The sequence below is a fragment of the Oreochromis niloticus genome, linkage group LG16 (genome assembly GCF_001858045.2).
Source record: "Oreochromis niloticus isolate F11D_XX linkage group LG16, O_niloticus_UMD_NMBU, whole genome shotgun sequence".
Taxonomy (NCBI): Eukaryota; Metazoa; Chordata; class Actinopteri; order Cichliformes; family Cichlidae; genus Oreochromis; species Oreochromis niloticus.
In genome coordinates, this window is record NC_031987.2 from 31,790,791 (window position 1) to 31,813,273 (window position 22,483).

A 22,483-nucleotide genomic window follows, 5' to 3' on the forward strand; every position below is an offset into this window, starting at 1 on the left:
TCTATCAGCCTCAATAAACGGTGCTTTTTTTGGTCAATATCAAGTTTAGTTTTGCGTGTCTGCAATTTGGTCCTCTTCCACTCCTCACACAGTCAGCTTCACAGCCAGACTGTGACAACAAAAATGTAATGCTGACTTTTTAACCTGCTGAAACACCAGTTGCCTTCCTCTAACCCTAAATCTGCTCATCCTTGCATGTTTCTAAAAACCGTGCAGTAATGCTAAAACTGCAAGTAGCCAACAGGAACTACTCAGGCACACACTCGCATTCCAGAGTTTGATGCCATATTGTGCACAGAATGCACGAGCAGTTCATTATATCCAGAAAAGCCGGAACCTTCAAAGAAGGAGAATAATAAAAATTATCATAATAATAATAATAAATCTAACAAATAATTGTAGTGTGGCTCAATGCTATTGCATTGGCACAATGAATAATAAAAAAAAATAGAAGCGTTACATACACAGCTTGAAAGCAAGACAGCTGCTGCAGATAAATAAGTGGTGTGAGAGGAAAAGCTCTGTACAGCAGTTTGATATTTTAAGCACTGTGGGATTGTGTGAGTCCTTTATCAGTCCTTTACATTACTGTTATCATTTGGCTTTAGTTAACTATTGTCACTGAAAGCATACTCTCACTGGAAACTGGAGCATGGCTCCATTTCACGTGCATCTCCATCTCAATGACTGTATAAAAGTGTCCATCTCCTGTAATCAATGACTTCAGCTTGACAAGCCGAGAGGATAACAGCTTGCAGCTTTTTCCTGGTTGTTTGAGCATGTGCGTTGTGGATCAGTGTCTAACAGGAAAAAGATGGGAGATTAGCAGGCTAGGAAAGCTGAGGCTGGCTCTGTTTTCACTGTTCTGAGATCAGTTACAAACCACATTTTGTGTGGAACAAAACTAGCATTGGCAAATAGACAGTTTTTTCTTTCTGAAAATTTGAAGTGCAGTGTGAAGCTTTTAATAAGTCCTTTAACACATTATCAAGGAAAGCCTTGATAGTTTTAGCCTTTTAGTTTTGATCATTTATGTACATTTTGCCAATAATACAGTTTTATGTGTAGTGAGGTGTTTTCGTAGCGTTTTATTGCTTATTCTTTTATGTTCTTTTTTTTAAAGGAATGGTTCTAAAAAATAAATTGTCAGCTAATAGTAAAAGTGTTTTGCTAACATAGTAGATATTTATTTAACTATCAGTCTATCCATCTTCTTCCGCTTATCTGGGGTGGGTTGCTGTATTTAAGTATACAGAGAAAAAAAACAGACAGCACAAAACATTATACTTTAAGGTAGTTCCTATAGAGCTTTTTTACTCTACAAAGCACTTTATCTGTGCTTATTGGGTCAGTATCTCGCCCAAGCATGCAGTCTGAAGCAGCCAAGGTTTTAAACCACCAACCTTCTGCTCTACCGCCTGAGTTACAGTCACCCTATGTAACAGCTAGTGTTATTTTTGTTTTGTGAATAAAATTTTATGCCTGAAACTAAACTTGGAATGATCACAGAACCCATTACTGGTTAGAACAGATGAAGAATGCTACATAAGTCATATTTTAGCATTGTCAATTGAGTGGGTTACTGGTGCTGTGTCCTGCTGGGCCCCCAAATTTGGGCTCGTCAGTCGGGACGGTGGGTGCTGGCCTTGGGTTCTGGCTGTGCTCCAGGGTGCTGTTGACATGGGTCCTGGGTCTGCTTTTTCTCACCTTGCAGTAGGGTGTGGGAAATAAAGGTGCTTACTGAACCAGTTAACCTGGCTCAGTTTGGTGGGTGTGGCTGCCGATGCGGTCTCAATCACCTCTTCACTGCAACAGCTAAATTCTGTTTGGTTGTGTACCTGTCTCTGTTTTGTCTTTTAGGTGCTGTTTGTTTTTTTGTGTGCTTGATACAGGTCTGTTTGCTCTTTTCTATTATCTTTTGTCTTTTTTTCTCTCTCCTTTTGTCCCTTTACTTTTTTGTATTCCTTCTTCTTGTCTTTATGTTATTTTCTTCTCCTGTGTTTCACCAGCTCTGACATAAAAAAAAAAGAATGCTATACAATGTATCATTATTTTTCTCAAATAATTATTCCTTTAATCAGCTACAGAGAATTATTAATCAAAGTACATGAGGTAACATTATAAATACAGCAACAGGATTATATCAGTGTATTAAACCATCAGTCAAAGGAGGGGCTTTATTTATGTGGGAGTGATGCATTAAAAGCAATATACTGTAACTGGAAGCCCCCAGCTGTAACCGAAGCATCAGAGAGGAACTTCAGTGTCATCACGTTCCCTGGAAAACATCACAAACAAATGTTTTGTATTGCCGTAAATCCAAATGTTTCTTTGTGTTCTTTTGATGTGAAAATGTGAGGGCTCTCACCTGTGCTGATTATATCATCTGGCAAATAATCACCACAGAACCTGGAAATAGATTTTATAAAGTCAGGGTCACATTCTCTTTAGATTAGAGACACTTTCTTGCATTGTTTTTCTTGTAATTCAAAGATTTGGCATTTGAGGCTGTGAAAATGTTACCATGGGTCCTTAAAACATTTAACTGACATTTTTCCTAAATTTGGACATCTTCTGTGTTGAATAACTATGCAGCTAGTTTTTCTCACCTCCCAGCAAAGCCTGATACGTCATCGTAGCTGTCGTAAACCTCCAGGTAATCTGCCAGACATTCTGTATCATCCTCTACATCAAATTCCATGAAGTGGAGGCGGATCTTCTGGCCCAGGCGGACTCGGATGTGCCAGTAGCAGATCTGTTCATCCTCATACTCTTCAGGGAACCCAGGAGACTGGATGATCTTCTGCTGCTCTGTCAGCACCCCGCCACACTCCTTGGCTATAAGAAATGACACGAGTGGATCAGGGTTTTCAAAAAATATAATATGAGAATATATTTATATAAAAGAAATAAAATAAAGGCAAGAGCTTTGAATGTATAGGCAAAATGTGTTCGGCTATTACTCTAAATTTTTATTTCTGTTTAATCAGTCTGAAAACTAGCAGCTATAAGGGGGAGGGATAGCTCAGTAGGTAGAGTGGTGGCCCCATGATCGGAAGGTTGGGGGTTCGATTCCCCTGAACAGCTACCCTGAGCTACCCTGAGGTACCCCTGAGCAAGGTACCGTCCCTACTGCTCCCCGGGCGCCCAAAGGCTGACCACTGCTTCACTGAGTGAATGGGTTAAATGCAGAGAGGAATTTCCCCACGGGGATCAATAAAGTACACTTTCTTATAAACACCCCCAACCTTCACCATAATAGATTACTGCCTATTACTTTGCAGGGAAACCAAAATATTGGAGAGTTGACCAGAGATGCTGTTTGCAGTATGATTTTTGTTTGTTTGTTTGTTTTTGCATGAACCTTTAGAGTGCTGGTTGACTACAACTGGGACTAAACTATTAAACACTCCATGTTTGCTAGTTACAAAGTTACACTTAGTTTTCTAAAGTAATGTATAACATTAATCACATTATTTTTTTCAGTATTCAGAATTTAGTACATGTATGTATACATGTACTAAATTCTGTAATTACATTACAGTCATAAATTTAATTACTCGCATTACAATGGTTCTTCAGTTATCTGCACCCTGGGTGGACTGAAATAAAATTCAAACAAATCAACCTTTTTCTTCCTGCACTTTGGCTACAATCAAATGATTTCAGGTCATTTTCAGTAGAAGGAAAATAGTGGAGTAGTCTACAACTGTTGTGTAGGTAACAAGTAATGTGTAATACTTTATTATACTCATTACTTTTTTGAGAATTGACTCAAACATGGCTACAGTTAGTTTAATACTTTAAGTCAACATCTTTCACAGCTCACCGAGCTCAGCTGAATGTTCCACTGGTAAAAACTGTTCTTTGGTGGTATTCTTGTGCTCTGCACTAAAGAACATAACCTCAATACAGCAATTCTGTATCACTTTAATAACAAGGCAAGCATCTGTTATTGTAGGGTACACCAGCACTGAAGAAGGCTGGTAGGAGCTCTTGCAGTACATTGATATATGGTGGCTTTTGAAATTAAAATTAATGTTCGATGCACATTTCTTTTCTATACTTTATTTTACACCTGTAAAAAGCAGCACATGATTATTCTAGAATATACTCATACAATATATGATTTTACCTATTTTAAAAAAAACTGATTTGACTTTACAAAAAGGTAACTGGGTAATATAACCTAATGGGGAGGAAAAATGTAGTATCAGTGTCCTGAGGCAAAATGGAAATAAACTAAACAATTTATTCTTTTAGTCTGTTGCTGGGACTGTGCCTCAGCATATGAAACATTTAAGTTTGGGGTGTCTCTTTCATGTGAGGTCTGAATAAATTCAAAACAGAGAAAAGCAATCCTGTTGTTGAGCAAGACAAAAATCAAACACACATGTTGAGACAGTGACAATTTTTTAAATTTTTGTTCAGATTTGCAACAGTAAGCTAACATTTATCAAAGGGTACAGTTTAGCCAAAATGTCTGATCCAGATGTGGTGAGAGGGATTCCACAGCTGGCTGACGTGGTGATCTAAACTGCCAAATTTTGGGATGAGAGACTCTGAACTATAACCAGTTTCATAAACTGGTTTAACTAAAATTAATATTTTCTAAAAGAAATATTAAATTCCATCAGTATTTTATTATTCTGCATATCAGTGTGTGTATTGTCATATACATTATATAAGACAATATGTTCTTAGCTAGGAGTAAGAGAGCAAGAGACAGTCCTGCAACGGTTTGTTTTCTACTTAAGTGTTGCTTCTTTCTAAGGTTATCTCAATTTTTCAAATTCTTCATTACGTATTTAGCAGTGACTTGAACAAAATTTCAGCAAGGATACAAATTTTGATGTGTGTGTATATACACATATACACATTGTGACACCTGTAAGTAGGTGCAATATATTATGGAGCAACTGAACATTTCCTCAAATATGGAGGTTGATCAAGCCTTGAAAGCTGCTAATTCCTAAAGGTTTTCCAACTTTTCTGGGTTAGTTACAACCCCCTTTGTCTGCATAAAAGCAGTGTTAGAACACACTATGGTAACAAACCCTCGTATCAGTTGAACAGAACTGTACTGCAGAAAGTAGTGTGTTGCTACAAAAATGGCAAGAAAAGGGCAATTAACAATGGAAAAGAGACAGACCATCATGACACTTAAAAAGGTCTTTTCTACAGAGAAATTGCAAAGAAAGTCAAGGTGTCAGTGAGCACAGTTTCCTTCACCATCAAAAGGCACTCAGAAACAAACTGTGACAGGAAGAGGTCTGCAGACCCAAAGCCACAACTGAACCAGAGGAGAAGTTTCTGAGAGTTAACAGCTTACATGATAGATGGCTCACAGGACAACAGCTTCAAGCAGCTTAATAGTGGTCGTAGTAAGCAAGTGTCGGTTTGAGCTGTAAAGAGAAGACTTTGAGCTGCAGGTTTGACAGGACGAGTTGCAGCAAGAAAGCCATTGCTAAGACATAAGGTAAAGAGGCTCGCCTGGGCCATGAAACACCGTCGTTGGACTACTGAAGACTGGAAGAAGGTGTTATGGACTGATGAATCAAAATTTGAAATCTTCAGTTCATCATGCAGGATCTCTGTACCCCATCAAGTAGGCGAAAGGATGGTTCCACAGTGTGTGGCATCAACTGTCAAACGTGGAGGAGGAACTGTGACTGGGGCTGTTTGCTGGATTGAGGGTCGGTGACTTGTACAGAGTGAGAGAGAAAATAAACCAAAACAGCTACCACAGCATTCTGCAGTGACATGCAATACTCTCTGGTATGTGTTTAGTTGGTCAGGGGTTCATCCTACAGCAAAATAATGACCCAAAACATAAGTCCAAGCCAGAACTACCTCAGGAAAAAAGAGCAAGAGGGTAAGCTTGAAAACATGCTTAAACAAACAGTCACCGCAGTCTCCAGCCTTAAACCCCATCGAGCTTATTTCAGATGAACTGGACAGAAGGGTGAAAGCAAAGCAACCTACAAGTGCCACATTTATGGGAACTTCTGTTAGAGATACCGAAAAAACTTTATGAAGAATATTTGATGTCTATTGTAGAAAGAATGCCACGGGTGTGTTCAGCTGTTATATCTGCCAAAGGGGGCTACTTTGATGAGTCAAAAGTTTAGAATATGTTTTAGTGTGTAAATTTATTTGGTTTCTTTTTCCGATTGCTTATTTGTACTATGATTTTATTTCAGAGTACAATGAGACATTAAACTGGATAATTTTCAATAGAAAATGATGCAGTATTATTCAGGGTCAACATTGAGCTGTTAGAGCTCATAGGCCAGAATGTGTCTTAGTTACCGGTTATTCATCAGCTCCGCTGGCATCCATTTCCACCAGGTTTATTCATATTCTGACCATGACTGAAATTATGGTTGTGAGTCAAGAATGGTCCCACTGTGGTCTCATCTGCACTAGTTGCCTTTATGATCCTCCATGTTTGACACAAAACTGTGCTAAATCTGAGGCACCTCAAGATGACAGCAGTAAAGATAACAATGGTAAAGCTGTAAAAATTCTGACTCACTAAATCAGCAATATGCAGAGCACTGAGCAGACTCTATCCATGAATGTGCAGCTGTGTTTTTAAGCAGAAAAAAACAAGTATTGTGCTGTGTGTCTAGTGATACTTGAATTTGCTAAGAACCCAAATAAATCCAGTATCCAAATGGAAAATTACCAAAAATAAAACTATTAACTGTGCAGTTGTTACAAAGTGGAAAATTAGCTATTGATGTTAAAACTGTTTTTGGCTAAAGGCTGTAAAGATGTTTATTTGTACTGTAAAGTTTTTCTATTTTAACATAGGAGTCTGTCTCACTTTTGGAGCCAACCTCAAGTGATCTCTAGAGGAATTGTTTTTGGCATTTCCACACTTGTATCTTCTTGACAGCTCTGGAGTTTGCTGCTTCATAACCTGGTGATAATTCTAAGAGCCATCCTTTTCAATTATACATAGTCATTTTATAATTAAATGATGTAAAAATATTAAACAGTGCACTACAGAAAGGGAACGTCGTACTTACAGTTTGGGTTGTAGCAGTAAACATCCCATCTCTCACTTTTGTTCAGCCTGTATCCGTAATCAATTATGCCAACCTTCCCAAAACCACAGTTGGATCCGGGTTTAACGATTGGGTAGCCAACGCGTCCTTTGTCAAACCATCCAGCAGCGCAGACATGAAAGCCTGAACAAGAGAAGAAAAAACTGTTTTTTTCCCAACTATCCCCCTTGGAACTGTTGATAATACCGACACAAATAAACTACTGTATGCTACAAAGTATGAGAAGTCTTTTAACTCTGCTAAGAACCAGAGAACAGCTGGGCAAAACCTGTTGGGGACCAAGATTTGGCTGTTTTTCCTATGTGTGCACACACAGAGGAATTTAAGTTAGAGTCACAATCAGCAGGTCCCCCCACAGCAGGCCAGATAAAACAGGGACCTCCTGGGTAGACTCCTGTGGAGAAACTCAGCTATAACAGCTGACAGTAAGGCTGATTGTAAGGCCAGAGACAGAGGCTAGAGTCCATCTCTGTGCTGTGGGAACAGTGACATTACCCACCAACGAAGTTGTTAACAGACTTTTACAATATACAGGGAGTGTTTAAAATTAGGCAAGATGGGAGATGGGATTAAGGCAACAGACACCCATGGAAACACTCATGGAAAGAATTGTTTCACTCCTTCCTTTTGACCTTTACCCTGTCAGCACATGGAGCACTTTTCCTACAAGTTAAAAGCATTCCAGGGGTTTAAGATGTTACATCAAGATGTTTGATGGACTACACATTAAGGAAGCGCCTGCATGTGTTTTGAGTGAATCACTTCTGATGAATTAAAGTCCACACACACTTCTTTCCCACTTCTCTGTAGGGAACTCTGTGTGTGTCTTGTGTTTGCGAATGAACTGCTGCAGACCTATTTGACGAGCTGCCTCCAGTTGTTCGTAAGTGGCCAGTGTCCCTCCCTCATACTTGCAGACAGCCTTTGCCTCTTTATACGTCAACTGGTATCTTCCTTTGCGTGATTCCCGGTGGTAAACTCCAGCCGCTTGTTCTGTCAAAGACAGAGAACAGAAAAGGAAGTCTAAGCCTTGGGATTCTCTGTATACAGAGATAAAGACTGGAGATTCTACATAGCATAGTCATTTTGTGCCTGAGGCTTGTTTAAAAGGACCCAGTGGTTACAGCCAGTTTGGACACCATGTTTTTATTGTGAGAGAGAATGAAAAAGACTGTGTGATTCTTTCTTTCCTTTTTTTTTCAAATTGGAAATTGGAAGGCCACCAACAATTTTGTCCTATCAACAGGGAGTCTTCGGCTGATCCTGTGCTTTTACGCATGCTTGACTGCAAAACTTGGCAGAAAGCATTCTAAATTAGCCAACAGTTGATATTTTGATCTTTTTAATGAATGTAATGTTTTTACAATAATTAAACTCAGTGCTACAGTAGCCTTTTCAGCATGTCAGCTCAGACTGGCATATATCCAGCACTCTACATAGTACTACATCAGTATGTTCTGTAACAATGACCAACCTTAAAAGTTCATATAAACATGTAACCAAGTAACAAATATTGTATGAATTCTTTTTCTTCAGTCTTGCTTCTGTATGAAGGACTGAAACTGCCAAAATCAAAACTAAGTAAAGTTGGAAACATAGAAAATAAATTAGTAAATAAATGAATAATGAATAAATGAATAGAATTTTATGATTTTATTTTATGAAGATATACAGACAATAAACGACATACAAATTCATAATTCATTTATCTGTCATTTATTATATTGAATCTATTTAATGTATTTTAATTTTTTTCATTCATTAATCTATATTTTCTTTCCAAACAAATGTTCAGGTATACATACACACATATATATATTTAAACAGGAGCTTGTTTGATTAGCATTATTGAGGACTCCTCAAAGCTGTGATCTTCAGTAACATTATTAATGTCACAATAATGGAAAGCAATCACATTCCCAGATTAGCAGAAACAGTATTGAACTTTCTTGTGATCTGGGTATTTTGGAAAGCCCTGAGATGAAGTCATTTCCTCATGTTTACTGGTCTCCTGCAGCACTCCTGCCAGGTCATAAACGTGCAGTTTGGCACGAGGGAAGCAGCTGGACTACTGTATAGCCTATTAATCCTCCTCACAACAAGCCTTTATGTGAAAATAACCTCTGCTGTGGATTAACACAGGAAAAAATGTTCTAATACTCACAGGTAGCTGGAGGTCTAACTAGTTTTTATGAATAACCAGAAACTGACTTCACAGCTCTAAGGGGTTGCAATTATTCTTATCTGAACTCGGTAACAGCTTCTGAAAAAACCCTTCCATGTTTCTAGCTACAACAGGAAGAAAAACAAAATCTTTCAGTCTTACCTAGCCAAATTGAATTATGAAAAATTCCGTTACTGTAGCTCCATGCCTCCACCTCCTTTAGCACAAACCCGAGTATCCAAAGAAGAGCCAAGACACGCATCCTGCAGCCCTCAGTGCACAGCTGTTCTCTCCAGATGTTTCCAGTAGTTCTCTCCTATGCCCCTCTGCTGCTTCTGGCTTTATATACCAAACACTGACTGTTGGTGCCTCCCAGGAGAGGTGGGAGGTATCAAGTAGTCTGGTGTGAGATAATTAACTGCAGCCGGTGACCACTTTTACAGTATCCAGCACAAATAAGAATAAATGCTGGCGTTAGTACTGTTCGTCTGTTCACTACAACAGATGTTTGTGTTGTCAGAAAAAGACCCTCTTAAAAAATAAAGCAAGTCAATTCAGAGGTTTTGTACAGCATTAGACATTGTGGAAATGTGTTTAACTAGAGAGGAGTGTGTAAAGTTATATTTACATGCTGCGCAATAAAAAGTCAGCGAGTACTTGAACCATCTTACCTTTGATTTTTGATGTGGGTTGATCATTTTGGTTTGCAGTCACATTTGTTATATCATTTTGTTCAAAACACGTTTGTGTGTCAGTAAGGACTGTTCACATGAATTTTTAATCCACAAAGATCTGGTGTGTGTTCCTTTTATTTTTTGAGCATTCTTGTATACATTATTGTATACAAGAATATATGATGAGAAAGACTTACACTGCCTTAGAAAACATGTAGGAGTCATTCAAATTGATAACACCTTTAACATTGTTGCTTTAATTTTTCTTAATGTGGTTGTCATGCTTCATTATACTGTATAGTTCTCTGTGAGTGTCGTCAGCATTAGCTAAGTGTTTGTATTCTCACACGAACAGTGAACTAAATAACTAATTATAAAGTTTTAAATTATAAAGATGAGAGTTTCATGAAAAGTTGTGTGCTGTGTTTTTATATTTCAGCCCAACTCTGACGTACAGGATCAAATCCAACACTTAGTGCCAAAAACTACAGTTCGTCTAATGACTGCTGAAGGCTGGTTCAAAGTTGAGTCAGTCTCCACGGAACTCTGTGTGTGTGTGGTGTGTTTGTGAGAGAAATACACAACTTTACAGCATGTTGAATTCAAGAACAAAAAAAATCTGTTTGGATCTTTAACACTAATTTTCTCCTTTAAAACAACTGCACAGTGGGGGATAACTATATATGTATATAACTTAAACATTTGTGTTGTGGTAAGGCGTAATGTTAAGATTGTGACTACCTGACTGACAGGTGTCCCAGCCTGCAAAAGACATGTAGCCACTGTGACATTAGACATTGTTTTAGGACACATCGGGCTCACATCGTGGAGCTTCAGTATTACTGCACTGGCCACAAGTACTTTGTTTTTTTACAAAAAGTCACCAATGGATTCTATGAAATCAGCACGTACAGTTAAATATAGTGCTTAATTTAAGTATAATACTATGTTTTACAGTAGCACAAACCTACTGTGAAAGTTTCCAAAACATTTGTGAGTGTGACTCTTATTAAAGAAACACCAGTACCCAGCTGTGCTGGATCCTCAGGAGATATCCATTAAATACAAACACAAATTGCAAACAATAAAAAATAAGACAGACTTGTTTTATTTATTTATTTATTTTACCCTGAAGATACTTTACTAAAGCAGAGTCCACACTGAAGATGATTCACAGCTGCATGGTGACCAAGTCCACAGCAAGTCAAAGACGTGATGGAGCAGCGCAACACGTAGTGGTCAAGTCCCGAGGTAAACTGTTTTTTCAAAAACTGCGTAGTTGAGATACAGCTGACAATTTAAATGACGGGGTAGTAAAAACGTTTATGGGTTACCTAGGCAACTGGAGCCTGTAATATTCACTAGTAACTGACGGTCAGAGTAATTCATGACGTATGAATCACTGGTTATCTGGACTCATTTTCAGAAAACGCTGAGTAAATTCACAACTGTTTCTTTCTGTTGCTATGAAATGGTAAAAGTATACTTTACATTCCATGTATGTTAAAATAACTCATATACCTGTGATGCACTGATGATGAATTGCTGATGAGGTCATTCAGCAGTTTTTCAAAGTGATCAGGACCCGTCATATTTTTAACGAGTTTTTTGAGTTGAGCAAACCTGCTTTTTTCTTTTCCTAAAATGCTGAGTCAAGAACCAGTGGGTGGTGTCACGGGCCTACGTGACGGTGGCTCTATCGTTTATATACACTCATTCAACATAGGAAAAGGATTGCTTGCTCTGTTTCTCTGCAGTCCTGTCAGCAAAGTTGCTCAACAGCACATGCCACAGAGGGGAGTTTGATGTAACAGCTTACAGTACTGTGTGGGGGTTTCCAGATGTTCGTTTTGCACAGCTTCAGTCAATGGGTACTGAAGTAAAATTGGAAATGTTTTTTCTTACAGCAATTTAGGAATAATTCTTATACATTTCTTAAGAGCCACATCAGGGACAGCCCAGACGTTTTAGAAACCTAGAGCATTTTCAGGATTTGAACATATGCCTAGAAACAATTATTTTGCTAGGCCTACTATTACAGCTTTATCCTGTAATAGTAGGCCTAATATATTTTATTTCACTTTCAATTCTATTTTATATACATAGCACCAAATCACTGCAACAGTGGTGCTTTGTATTAATGGTAAATTGACAGGTTTTTATATAGTGCTTTTTCTTCCCCCTGTCAGCAAGTGCTTGCTTATAGGGGAGTATCTGATTGTTGGGGTTTTCTTTGTATTCCTCTCGGGTCTTTACTTTGTAACAATAATAATTATTATAGGCTTAAAACCTACCAACCAGAACACGCCCAATCTCGTCTGATCTTGGAAGCCAAGCTGGCTTTGAGAAGGCCTTGATGCAAGACCACCTGGGAATACTGGGTGTTGTAAACTTGGGGTGGCTGTAGCTCAGGAGGCAGAGAAGGTCATCTACTAATTGGAAGGTTGGTAGTTTGATTCCTGGCTGCTCCAGTCTGCACGCCAAAGTATCCTTGGCTGAGATACTGAACCACAAGTTGCTCTCCAATACTTTCATGAGAGTGCAGATGTTAGATAGAAAGCACTTGGGGTTGTGTGAATTAGGTATGTAATATAAAGTGCTTTATCCTCCTAAGACCCGAACTCTTTCATGGCATGCATTTTTAATTTCTCTTTGCTATTTGGGCTGATTGGGACCTGATGAATGTAAAAACAAAGAATTACCAGATTTTTTTTTCCTAATTTTTGTTTCTGAGAAAAATGAGATCCACATGAGGACATTCGTTTTAAATTGTGATAGAACCATAGCAGTATAATGTCCTCATAAGTGGATATCAGGCCCTTGTAGAGAAAAATTAAGTATTTTGGTCTAGACATCCCAAAATGTGATGTCCACATATGTAGACGCCAGGTCCTAGGAGGTTAAAATGCTTGAGTAGAGTAGAAAAGCACTTTATTTAGTATATAGCACTGGTACTATTTAAATAGTAAATTTACCATTTAGGGTCTGCCACAATCTGTTGGGGATGGCGGAGGGAGAAAGGACAAAACACACACTGTTGAAGAGAGACAAATATAATAATAACAAATGATTAAAGGTGAAGTGACATATAAACACATATAGAGTGAAAAGAGGTCAGTGAAAAACAACAAGTGCATGTAAGTGCATAACTAAGGAGGTTTTACAGTCCTGACTTTAAGCTTTACAAAAAAGGAAAGTTACAAATACATGATGAAACCAAATACCTGCATGGTGGCTGTGGAACCTTCTTACTACATAATAAATGCCCCGAGAGACATTTTTCCTCTCTTTGATACTCACCAGCTGTAATACAGTGGAGTGAAATCCTAATGGTCCACTCTGAATGGCATTTTCAGTTCTCAATCAAATGATACACATCTTTGTAAACCACAATGGATAAATCATTTTAGGATATCCAACAGCAAAACAGTTCTTTACTTTATGACGGCAATACCTGCTTAGCAATGTACTAGTGTCTTACCTTTTTAGTCATCTATAGAAGTAAATGCTACCCTTAGTTTGTTAATGTTGCATCATGAGACTCCAAAGAAGAAATTCGAGATTATTGTTTGTTATTAGAAAAAGAATGGGATGTTAAAGGGTTAAACAAGGTATCTGTTTAGGATTTCTTATGTCGAACGGTGACGCGACAACTCACTGACTAAAATATAACAAACATAGTTAAGTATAGTTAAACATAGTCCATGGTTTACAGGAAGCACTCTACACCAAATCCACTCACTGACACCTTCGTAAGCAACATGATATCACTTAACCTCAGAATCACACACACAATCACGCCGACGGCTTCCAGGCAAAATTGTCTGAATCGATTCCAGATCTGGGAGGAAATTAAGTGTAGGTCTTAATTCTCCATGTGCCCCTCCCATTCCATCCCACACATGGAAAGTCCTTCTCAGGCAGCATAACTGTGTCATACTGTACATCACAGCCACATTTAACCACGAGATTCATCATCATTTCCATGTGTTTTACAACTGCAGCAGCACAAAGTGGTTGCACTGCTCAGAGTGAGCAGTCTGCATCATGACGAAATAACAATAAAAGTGTACTAAATTATTTAGACTACTGACATCATGTCTGTCATGAGGGCGAAAAAATATGTTAAATGTAAACAGAAAAAAGGAAGGGCAGCACAATGCTGACCACACAGAGTTAGTTTTTTAATTTAACGTGTATCTAAACCTTAAAGCATCTTTTTTTCATGACCAAAGCAGAAAATAAATAAAACAAGAAGCACTCTGAGAGCGCAAACCTTGGCCAAGTCAGCTCACTTTCTGGGCATTATTTACTTTGAAGGGAATAGTATTTTATTCCTATATATTCATTTTGTTTTCTTTGTTCTCTTTAAACAGTAAAAACAACTAAAAAAATGCAGGCTTTTGTTATTTGCCCTGTCGAAACATATTTTATATAACATAATTTTGAATGCAGTCTTGTTTTTCTGTATTGCACAGTACATGTGTAGCATTCATTTCATTGTTTAATAAATTAATTTAAATGTTTATTAACATTGAGTGATTTTGTTTTGAACACAAGATTATTTTGTTTTTAATAAAATCATACTTATTCAGAACACTGTACATGTGTCGAAACTGTTATTGAATTAAAAGGTTCTAAAGGTCAGAGGTCACCAGTAATGTGATACTAAGAATATCCATATATCATTCCCTTAAATTTCTATATGCTTTCAATACAAACAATGAAAGTAAGAAACATAGTTAAATATACCTCCATATATTATTAGCACTTTACCTTCAGCTCAATCTACTGAACTTGAAGGAGAGGACATGATATTTTAAATCTATATTCAGTACTTTTTATATGTTGACAATACTTGTCAGAATCATAGCTTTTCCCTGGAGCTTTCCATCCATTCATCCAGATGTATGATGTAGGATGGCCCTGGGCAGATCGGCTGAAGACATTATATCTCTCGGCTGGCCTTGGAATGCATCGGTCTTCCCCCGGATAAGATGGAGGAGGTTGCTGGGGAGAGGGAGGTCTGGTCATTCTTGCTTAGGCTGCTGACCCCTCAGTCCAGTCCTGGATAAGCAGATGAGTACATAGTTTTTAAGTTATAAGGCATTTTGTCATTTTCAGCTAATAAATCATGGTGGTGAATCAGTGGTTGATGGTGGATAACCCAAATTTTAATGCATCGTTAATATGGCCATGGTGTTTACACGTGCTACAAATGCTACAAAAACACAACCTTATTGGCCGAGGTAATCAATCTGAAATTAAAAAAAATGTAAACCACAGCAAACTGGTCACTTAAATCTGCACACAAATCACAGACGAGTTAATTCCATGCAGAATTCATTCGTTTGAAAAATTAATGAATGAACTACTCTTTCACACAGGGCCAGGTAATAAATGAAATTATTACTTAAAATCTGCATTTTGCATTTACTCAGGTTACCCTTATCTAACAATAAAATCTGTTTAATGATCTGAAACATAAAAGTGTGACAGTGGTGGCAAGATGGAGCAGATTAGAAAAGAATATGTAAGAGGGACCACTCAGGTTAAGCAAGTTGGAGACAAAGTTAGAGAAGCGAGGCTGAGTTGGTTTGGACATGTGCAGAGGAGGAGAGGAGGGACATATTGGACTGAAGATAGAGTTGCCAATCAAGATGAAAGGATTCGTGGATACAGAGACTTCTGTGACAGAAGACGATGTTAGAGAGAGCGACAGAGATAGGATGAGATGGAGGCAGATGCTCTGCTGAAGAAGGAAGTGCAAAAGAAGCGTCCATCAGATTGATTCCCAGTGGCCCAGAGATACTGGAAATGAAAAACTGAAGTAAGTTTATGAAAAAAATTAAGTTTATGCATTGTTCACTGCTAAGGATTCTCAGACGAGAGTTAACACTGGAGTGACATTTGCCCAGGATGCTGACATCTTTTCGACCTTTAATACACATACAGTAGTACTAATGCTGAGCAGTGACGTGTTGATCATAGTGATGATGTGTTGGTGCTGTGTTTTCAAGCTTACTGTTGTTACTAAGAACATGCTGAGAGCACCAACATAAAACAAAAGATCAGGTCAAACGGTGTTACCTGACCTTCTAAGGAACTTCAATTTGGAAACGATCAGCAGTTCCTGGAAATCTTGTCCCTGAGGACGTGTTGAGTAATTACTCCCTTATACCCTCTCCACACATGTCAGACACATTTCTGGAACACTGGTAGTTTTATTTCTCAGAGGTTTGTTTAACTCTCAACTGCTTCCACATGTACATCAAATACAACAGACCCAGATTGGTAAAAGGTGGAGTGATGGAGAGGCAGACGCAGGAGGACAATTAAGCTTTGTTTCTGGTTTATTCATCCTGTTTTTCTTTTTCTTACAACTGTGCTGACTTCCATGACTTCACCTTTTGGCAAAATTTATGTCAAAATACAGCTAGTGGTGGTCAGGGTGTTCCTCTTTCTGGTGGTCTATGACACACAGCCACTTATGCATGAATACTCATGTCCACAGACAGGCAGTAGGTTGGACACAAGGAAGAACAGCAAATTGCCAGAAAGCCTGACTATAACTATTAACAGAATAGTCTGCCTCCGACAAAGGTAAAGAGGGGAGTCTTTAGAGTGGTGGAAGTGATTAACTGGTTAGACTCAAGCAGCAAAAAATGAAGGGAACCAGAACAAACAGTGATTTTGGCAGTTAGGAAGGTTCTAACTGAGTGAAGTGATCCATAAGTATCTGCATAGCAGCCATAAAAAGAGCTGGCTGAATTCTCTAAATAATAAGGAAACATGCTTCAGTGTTTCAATTACTATTTCTTTAAACAGCATATACTCTAAACCATAGTTGTCAAACATATGGTCGAGGTGCCAGAATTGTCCTGGCAAACCATCCAATCCAGCCCACTGCATGGGTTTGGAAAATGTGGACAAAGTCACAAACTTTTAGCCTTTTAAATGTAATTTAATACATTTTACAGCTTATTCTGCTAGTAAAGACCTCCACAAAGGCCATACATACTACTGCACAGTAATTAAGTAATAGATTTCTCTGAATTAACAGAAACGTTCTGTTTTATAATGACAGGGCAGTCTAGACAATGAGCTACTACAATTTTTCTGTAATTTTATTTCTTAAAATTTAAGCTCCCAAAGTTGTGCTGAAAGATTTCTTTCATTTACTACAGCAGCATGTGGAAAATTTAAGCGATACTGTTGAAGTTGCTCTTCTTTTTCTTATATTAAGCTATCTCGGGGATTAAATGTGTCGTTAAACCTCTTTCCACCGATCGAAAATGGAGGTTCAGTACATGGCCCTCGATATAAAATGAGTTCAACATTACTGCCTTAGATCATTCTTTTATGAAAGAAAGGAGATGATGTTGTCCCACAGCTCAGAGCAATGGACCTTAATACCCAGATTCTCTGGATACTTAGGTTGTCTTCTCCTCAGTCTGTATGAACTCTCACATCTTTCACTGACCTCATGGCATTCACCATCTACGTCAACCAAGTGATTAGGAAATGACAGGAAGTGATTATGAAAACTTCACTGCTTCATCATCTGTATCAAACATTTAGAATGAACAGATGTGTGTGAAACCAGGACCAACTGATCGGTGACGTTGAAAGAGAGGGAAGTCATGAAAATATGCTTCAGAAGGCAATAAACTCCAGAAAACCAAGAGTGAGCAAATGAACATTATGCATGCAGTGACTGATGCTGCTGAAGTGAAACAGACATGTTACAGTGGGTTTTATAAACTCCTAGTCATGCGTTTTGCCATTTAGCACATTCTGGCACCATCTGTCAGTTGAAATTTCTTAGGTATTGAAAAGCAGAAATGATCTTAATTTACATGCCTAAAAATGCTTGTTTTTTGAATATTTTTGAAGGAATCACCATCACGCAAAGTTTCCTTTGCGCAATGGCGATTTGGAAATAGCCCTTTTCCCTTTAAAATCTGAAGGGCTGTAACTTCAGCTTTTATTAGCCGATTTGGAATATTTAACCCCTCTTTTTAATCATTTGAGCCAATAGAATCATAATAAAATCACCATGTTTACACTTCCACCAATAAGAACTTGCAAGGCGAAAAATACACCCCAAATTTATGACACTTGATCTCATCCAATCAAATGTCTGTAACTGGGCCAAAAATTTTTGATGGGAAACGGCTCTGAGGTATTGTGGGAAATCAAGTTAATCAGGAAATGAACGGTTACACTGTAACTTTGGTTCTCTGAGTGAGAGACTAACTTTCCACTCTATTACATATTCCATATGCATGGAGTGTGATCCCCCTTGGTTGTGGCGTGTGGATACTTCTTTAAGACACTCCGGCTAGCTCGGCCACGCCCTAAAGCTTATGTATAAATCAGCTGTGCAAACGTGAAACTGGTGACAATTTGATCATAACGTGTCTCCGAGTGGCCTGAAGCTGGAGAGATAGTCTCTCACTTAGAGAACCAAGGTAACAGTGTAACCGTACATTCTCTATCATATCAAGACTATCTCTCCACTCCATTACATATTCCATATGTACGGGGTAACTCTTTAAGATGCCCCCGCAACCGAAACCCTAGAGTGAAAGTGTACCGACAAACTATATACAAATGTAAATATATACACGCCACCACGGTCAAGGCCCCGCCAAACACAAAGGTGGGCAGAGGGATCAGTCTGTCAGACGCAAGACTGACCTGAGCGAGTCCCGCAAGACGCAAGGACTGCAATTGAGCAGCTGCTCAACGTTGGCCTGCAAAATGCTAGGCCGACTGAGGAGACAAAGTTTACTGCTGAGGGGCACCCAGCACCTGCTCCCCGAAAGAGGGGCTGGCTGCCACGTTCAAGTGGTAAAACCTAGTAAAGGCGGTAGCCGAGGACCATGTTGCCGCCACACAAATGTCAGAGAGGGAGGAGCCCCTTCACAGAGCCAGAGAGCTGGCCACCCCATGGATCGAATGGGCGCGCACTCCCAAGGGGAGGGGAACTCCTGCAGAGGCATAAGCCTGCTGGATTGCCTCTACCACCCATTGGGACAACCAGGATTTGGACTTGCTCAGGATCCCGGCATGGAAGGCAATGAACAGCTAGTCCGTTGTCCCATTTGGCTGGGTACGCCTGACATACCGCGGCAGAGATCGGATAGGCCACCAGATGCTAAGCCGACTCTCAGTTCAAGCTCTCAGCGGGAGATTACTGCAGCTCGAGCCACTGGGAGAGGTGGAAGTCGGACAGGGTTTTCGGCAAGAAGGCAGGGTTGTCTGTTACGCCCCTAGTCTAGGCGTGTAGAGACACACATAAGGTTGGAGGAGAGAGAGACAAATACCCGCCCTGATTCCCAAGCCAAACATACAAAACCAGTTGTGAGTAAAAAAAGTGATTTTATTGAAGGTAATGAAGCATAGCTCCAGGGTGAACCCAGGCCAAAATAATAAACAAAACCAACTAAGTCCCACCAGAGAAAACTAACTAAACCCTAGGAAAGAAACAAAACAAACAAAAGACAATACTAACCCTCGCTCCCTAACCCGGAAAAAAGGAGAAAACGGTTCCAAAGAAAAAGGCGGCTCACCCCTTCCGCTTCAGCCTATGGGTGCCTAAGCACTAAGTTAATACACGGGGAGCGGCCCTCACAGAACACGCTCACACAAACACACAGCAAAAGTATAGGCTGGAAACCAGGGCCAGGACCGCATCGGCTGTCAAACTGCTCGCTCGCTTCTCTCTCTCTCTCTGGCGGGAGCTGTCAGAGCGGCTTTTTGAACGCGGTCACGTGTTCCACGGTCCAATCAGCTGCTCACTACTCTTCATTACGGGAGGGACCTGCAAAGAGTCTTAAGCACAGTAAAGAGACAGAACAAAACAGCCCACACAGTGTTCTTATGGCCACAGCTGTAACATGTCACATTTGCATTTTCCATGCATGAAAACATTTTTTTTACCAGACCATGACAAGTCTTTGTCTCTGAGGCAGCTGGTTTGGTCGCACAAAAAAGTCTTAGAATTAACAGTCTCAGAGAAGATTGACGTATATTTGGACTGCACAATGGGTTCTAGAATAAGGTTCAGAACATGCAGCCGTAATGTCCTCAGCTATCCCCCCACCAGAAGCAGTCTTTGACACAGAGGAATCAACAGGATAATACATGAAGATAGGTAAGTTAATGTAGTACTCAGACTATTGGCTGCTACAAGTGGCGATGCAGACTGAAAACATCCAAAAAGATGTCAGGAGGGAGGGGGGCGGCTAGAGGATGGCTGAGCCTTGGCTCCACATGTTCCCCAACTCCCCAGTGTGTGGGCGCCGCGTCTGTGAAAGTCCTCCAGTTGGGGCCGGAGATCTCTAGAGCCCCAAGCTGGAGCCTCGGGAGCAGGCCGTGGCACAGCCTCCACACACTCGCAGAGCGCCTAAGCAAGCCTGGTGACATTTCCTGTGTCACGGTCCTGGGTCTGGTGATCCAGTGCTCAGGTTTTTGAGTTAAGTTATAGCTTCTGAATTATGGCTTTCTGTTTGTATTGTAATTATAGTTCACAGTTCTGTTACGGTGCCTTCCCTGTGCTCTTGTGTCTCATGTTTCTGTTATGTTTTCATATCTGCTATTCCTGGTCTCGTCTGTGAGTGTCTTCTCGTTACTTCCTGTTTTACTTTGACAGTCTGTGCCCTATGTTAATGTTTCTAGTTTTGCGTCTCCCTGGTCCCGTCTGTTAATTAGTGTCAGCTGTGTTCCCCATCTGGTCTTCATTCCCTCGTTTCCTCTTGTATTTATTGTCAGTGTTTTCATCTATTTGGTGTCGCATCGTACCCTCTTTGTGCTGTGTCTCCTCTCTTCCGTGTCCTGAGTATTCTTATTTTCTACGTATCTGTTCCCCAGTTTAGGTTTTAATTCAGCATTTGAGGTTCTTTTTTTTGCCACGTTTATTATAATGAAGTTTATCCAGCAATAAATTTGCACCCCAAGTTAACTGTTTGTTTCTGAGTCCTGCATTTTGGGTCCTTCATCCTGCTTGCCACACAGCACAGCCATGACATCCTGAGCAGCACAGCGATTGTCTCGGGTAAGGGGGCCACAAGCAATCTGCTCCCGGCCATGCATAGCAGCAAACCCTATGCAGGCAGGGGATCACCGATGTTGGGCAACAGGGGCATCAAACTGGCCGTGCACCAGGTCTTGGAAATCAGGCAACAGTGGCACCTGCAATTGAGGGCCCTGCGGCTCCATGATATCAAATAGGTCAAACCAATATAGGCAGGGGTGCACATAAGTCTGCAGGTGCGCATTCACTGTCAAAATAAAAGACGCGCACCAGATAGGAAGTTGCAACGTGCGTTTCCGTACATATGAAAGGCACTGTTTCTGTTCGCTAGAGTGGGATTTTCACAGCATATTCTGCACCACATCTCTGTGCGCTCATATTTGTTTGAAGCCAGCTCACCTGCAACCACTTTTCCGAGAATATGCACTTCTTTTGCGGTTCAGACTCCTTCTGACATTTCTTTGGAGGTGGAGGAACACCAAAGTAATTGCTTAAAGGAGCTTGCTTCTTTGACATCTTTAAGAGTTCTAAACAAATGTCTGTCCTCCTCCAGAAAATCTTATGTACGCAAACACGCATTGCAACTTCTTATCTGGTGCGCGTCTTTTATTTTGACAGCGAATGCGCACCCCTGAATATAGGTCAAACCTGAAGGTCACTGTCACAGGGACCTCAGGGAGGGCCCTATCGAAACCCAGGACGCCCTGTCCATGATTTTGAAGAATCCCACCTGGTCTGACACCGTGCCTGAGGCAGGCCAGGTGGGATTCTCGAGAGAAGAGGACGGACCCAGTGTCAACATCCTCCTGCTGATATTCACTCTCCACCAGCTCAAGCTCAGACGCAGGGCCAAGGGAGGGACTCCTGAAAGAAGGGCCTGGTGCCTCAGCAGGTCGGGGCGTGAAGCCTGCCCATGGGCCTGGAGGCTCTGCAAACACCTGTCAGGTAGCCACTCTCCCTGCTTTAGTCTTAGGGATGTTGGTGAGTGGGGGACTGGCATGCTTAGAGGCAAAAAAATGAGCACAGGCCTCTCTAGTCCATGCTGGCAAAATAAACAGTCTAAGCAGGACTGTGGAGCTTCCCTGGCCAATAAGGAATCTTGAGAACCAAGGCACAAAAGCCATCTATCTTGCCCGTCCTCCAACAGCATGGATATGCCGCACTCGACACCATTATGGCACATTAGGGCGGCCATACTCTGGTGTAACACGGGGGCAGGGCCAGCCGAATCCAGAAAAAAAATACCTCTCCTCTCCTCCAGCTGCCAGGTAAGCAACAGCTACAAGCTACAACACTTTTCCCATCCTGTGATTCTTTATTCGTACTGAACTGCGTGAAGTGCTTTACAGCTAGGAAGCTTAGCTCACTGAGCTACCGAACAGGTCCCTGCTGGCTGTGTAAACTGGCGAGAAACAGGCAATACGCCAGGGGAACACAGCATGCAGAAGCAGCTCGGAGTGGACACCAACGAACTTGCAAGAGCTGTACACCCATGATGGCTGGAGAACTCACTTCCCTGGAGATAGTC

At 40.4% G+C, this 22,483-nt stretch overlaps 1 protein-coding gene across 1 annotated transcript; it reads right to left on the bottom strand.

Moving 5' to 3' along the window:
• Positions 1–2,045: 2,045 nt before the first annotated feature.
• On the bottom strand, positions 2,046–9,575 carry tnfaip6 (tumor necrosis factor, alpha-induced protein 6). Its single transcript, XM_003456260.4, has 6 exons — positions 9,403–9,575; positions 7,932–8,069; positions 7,038–7,199; positions 2,610–2,838; positions 2,369–2,409; positions 2,046–2,278 (listed from the first exon to the last, which is right to left on the bottom strand). Exons 1-6 carry the CDS (start codon positions 9,500–9,502, stop codon positions 2,178–2,180), a joined length of 771 nt encoding a protein of 256 aa, XP_003456308.1. The 5' UTR covers positions 9,503–9,575; the 3' UTR covers positions 2,046–2,177.
• Between the last annotated feature and the right edge of the window lie 12,908 nt (positions 9,576–22,483).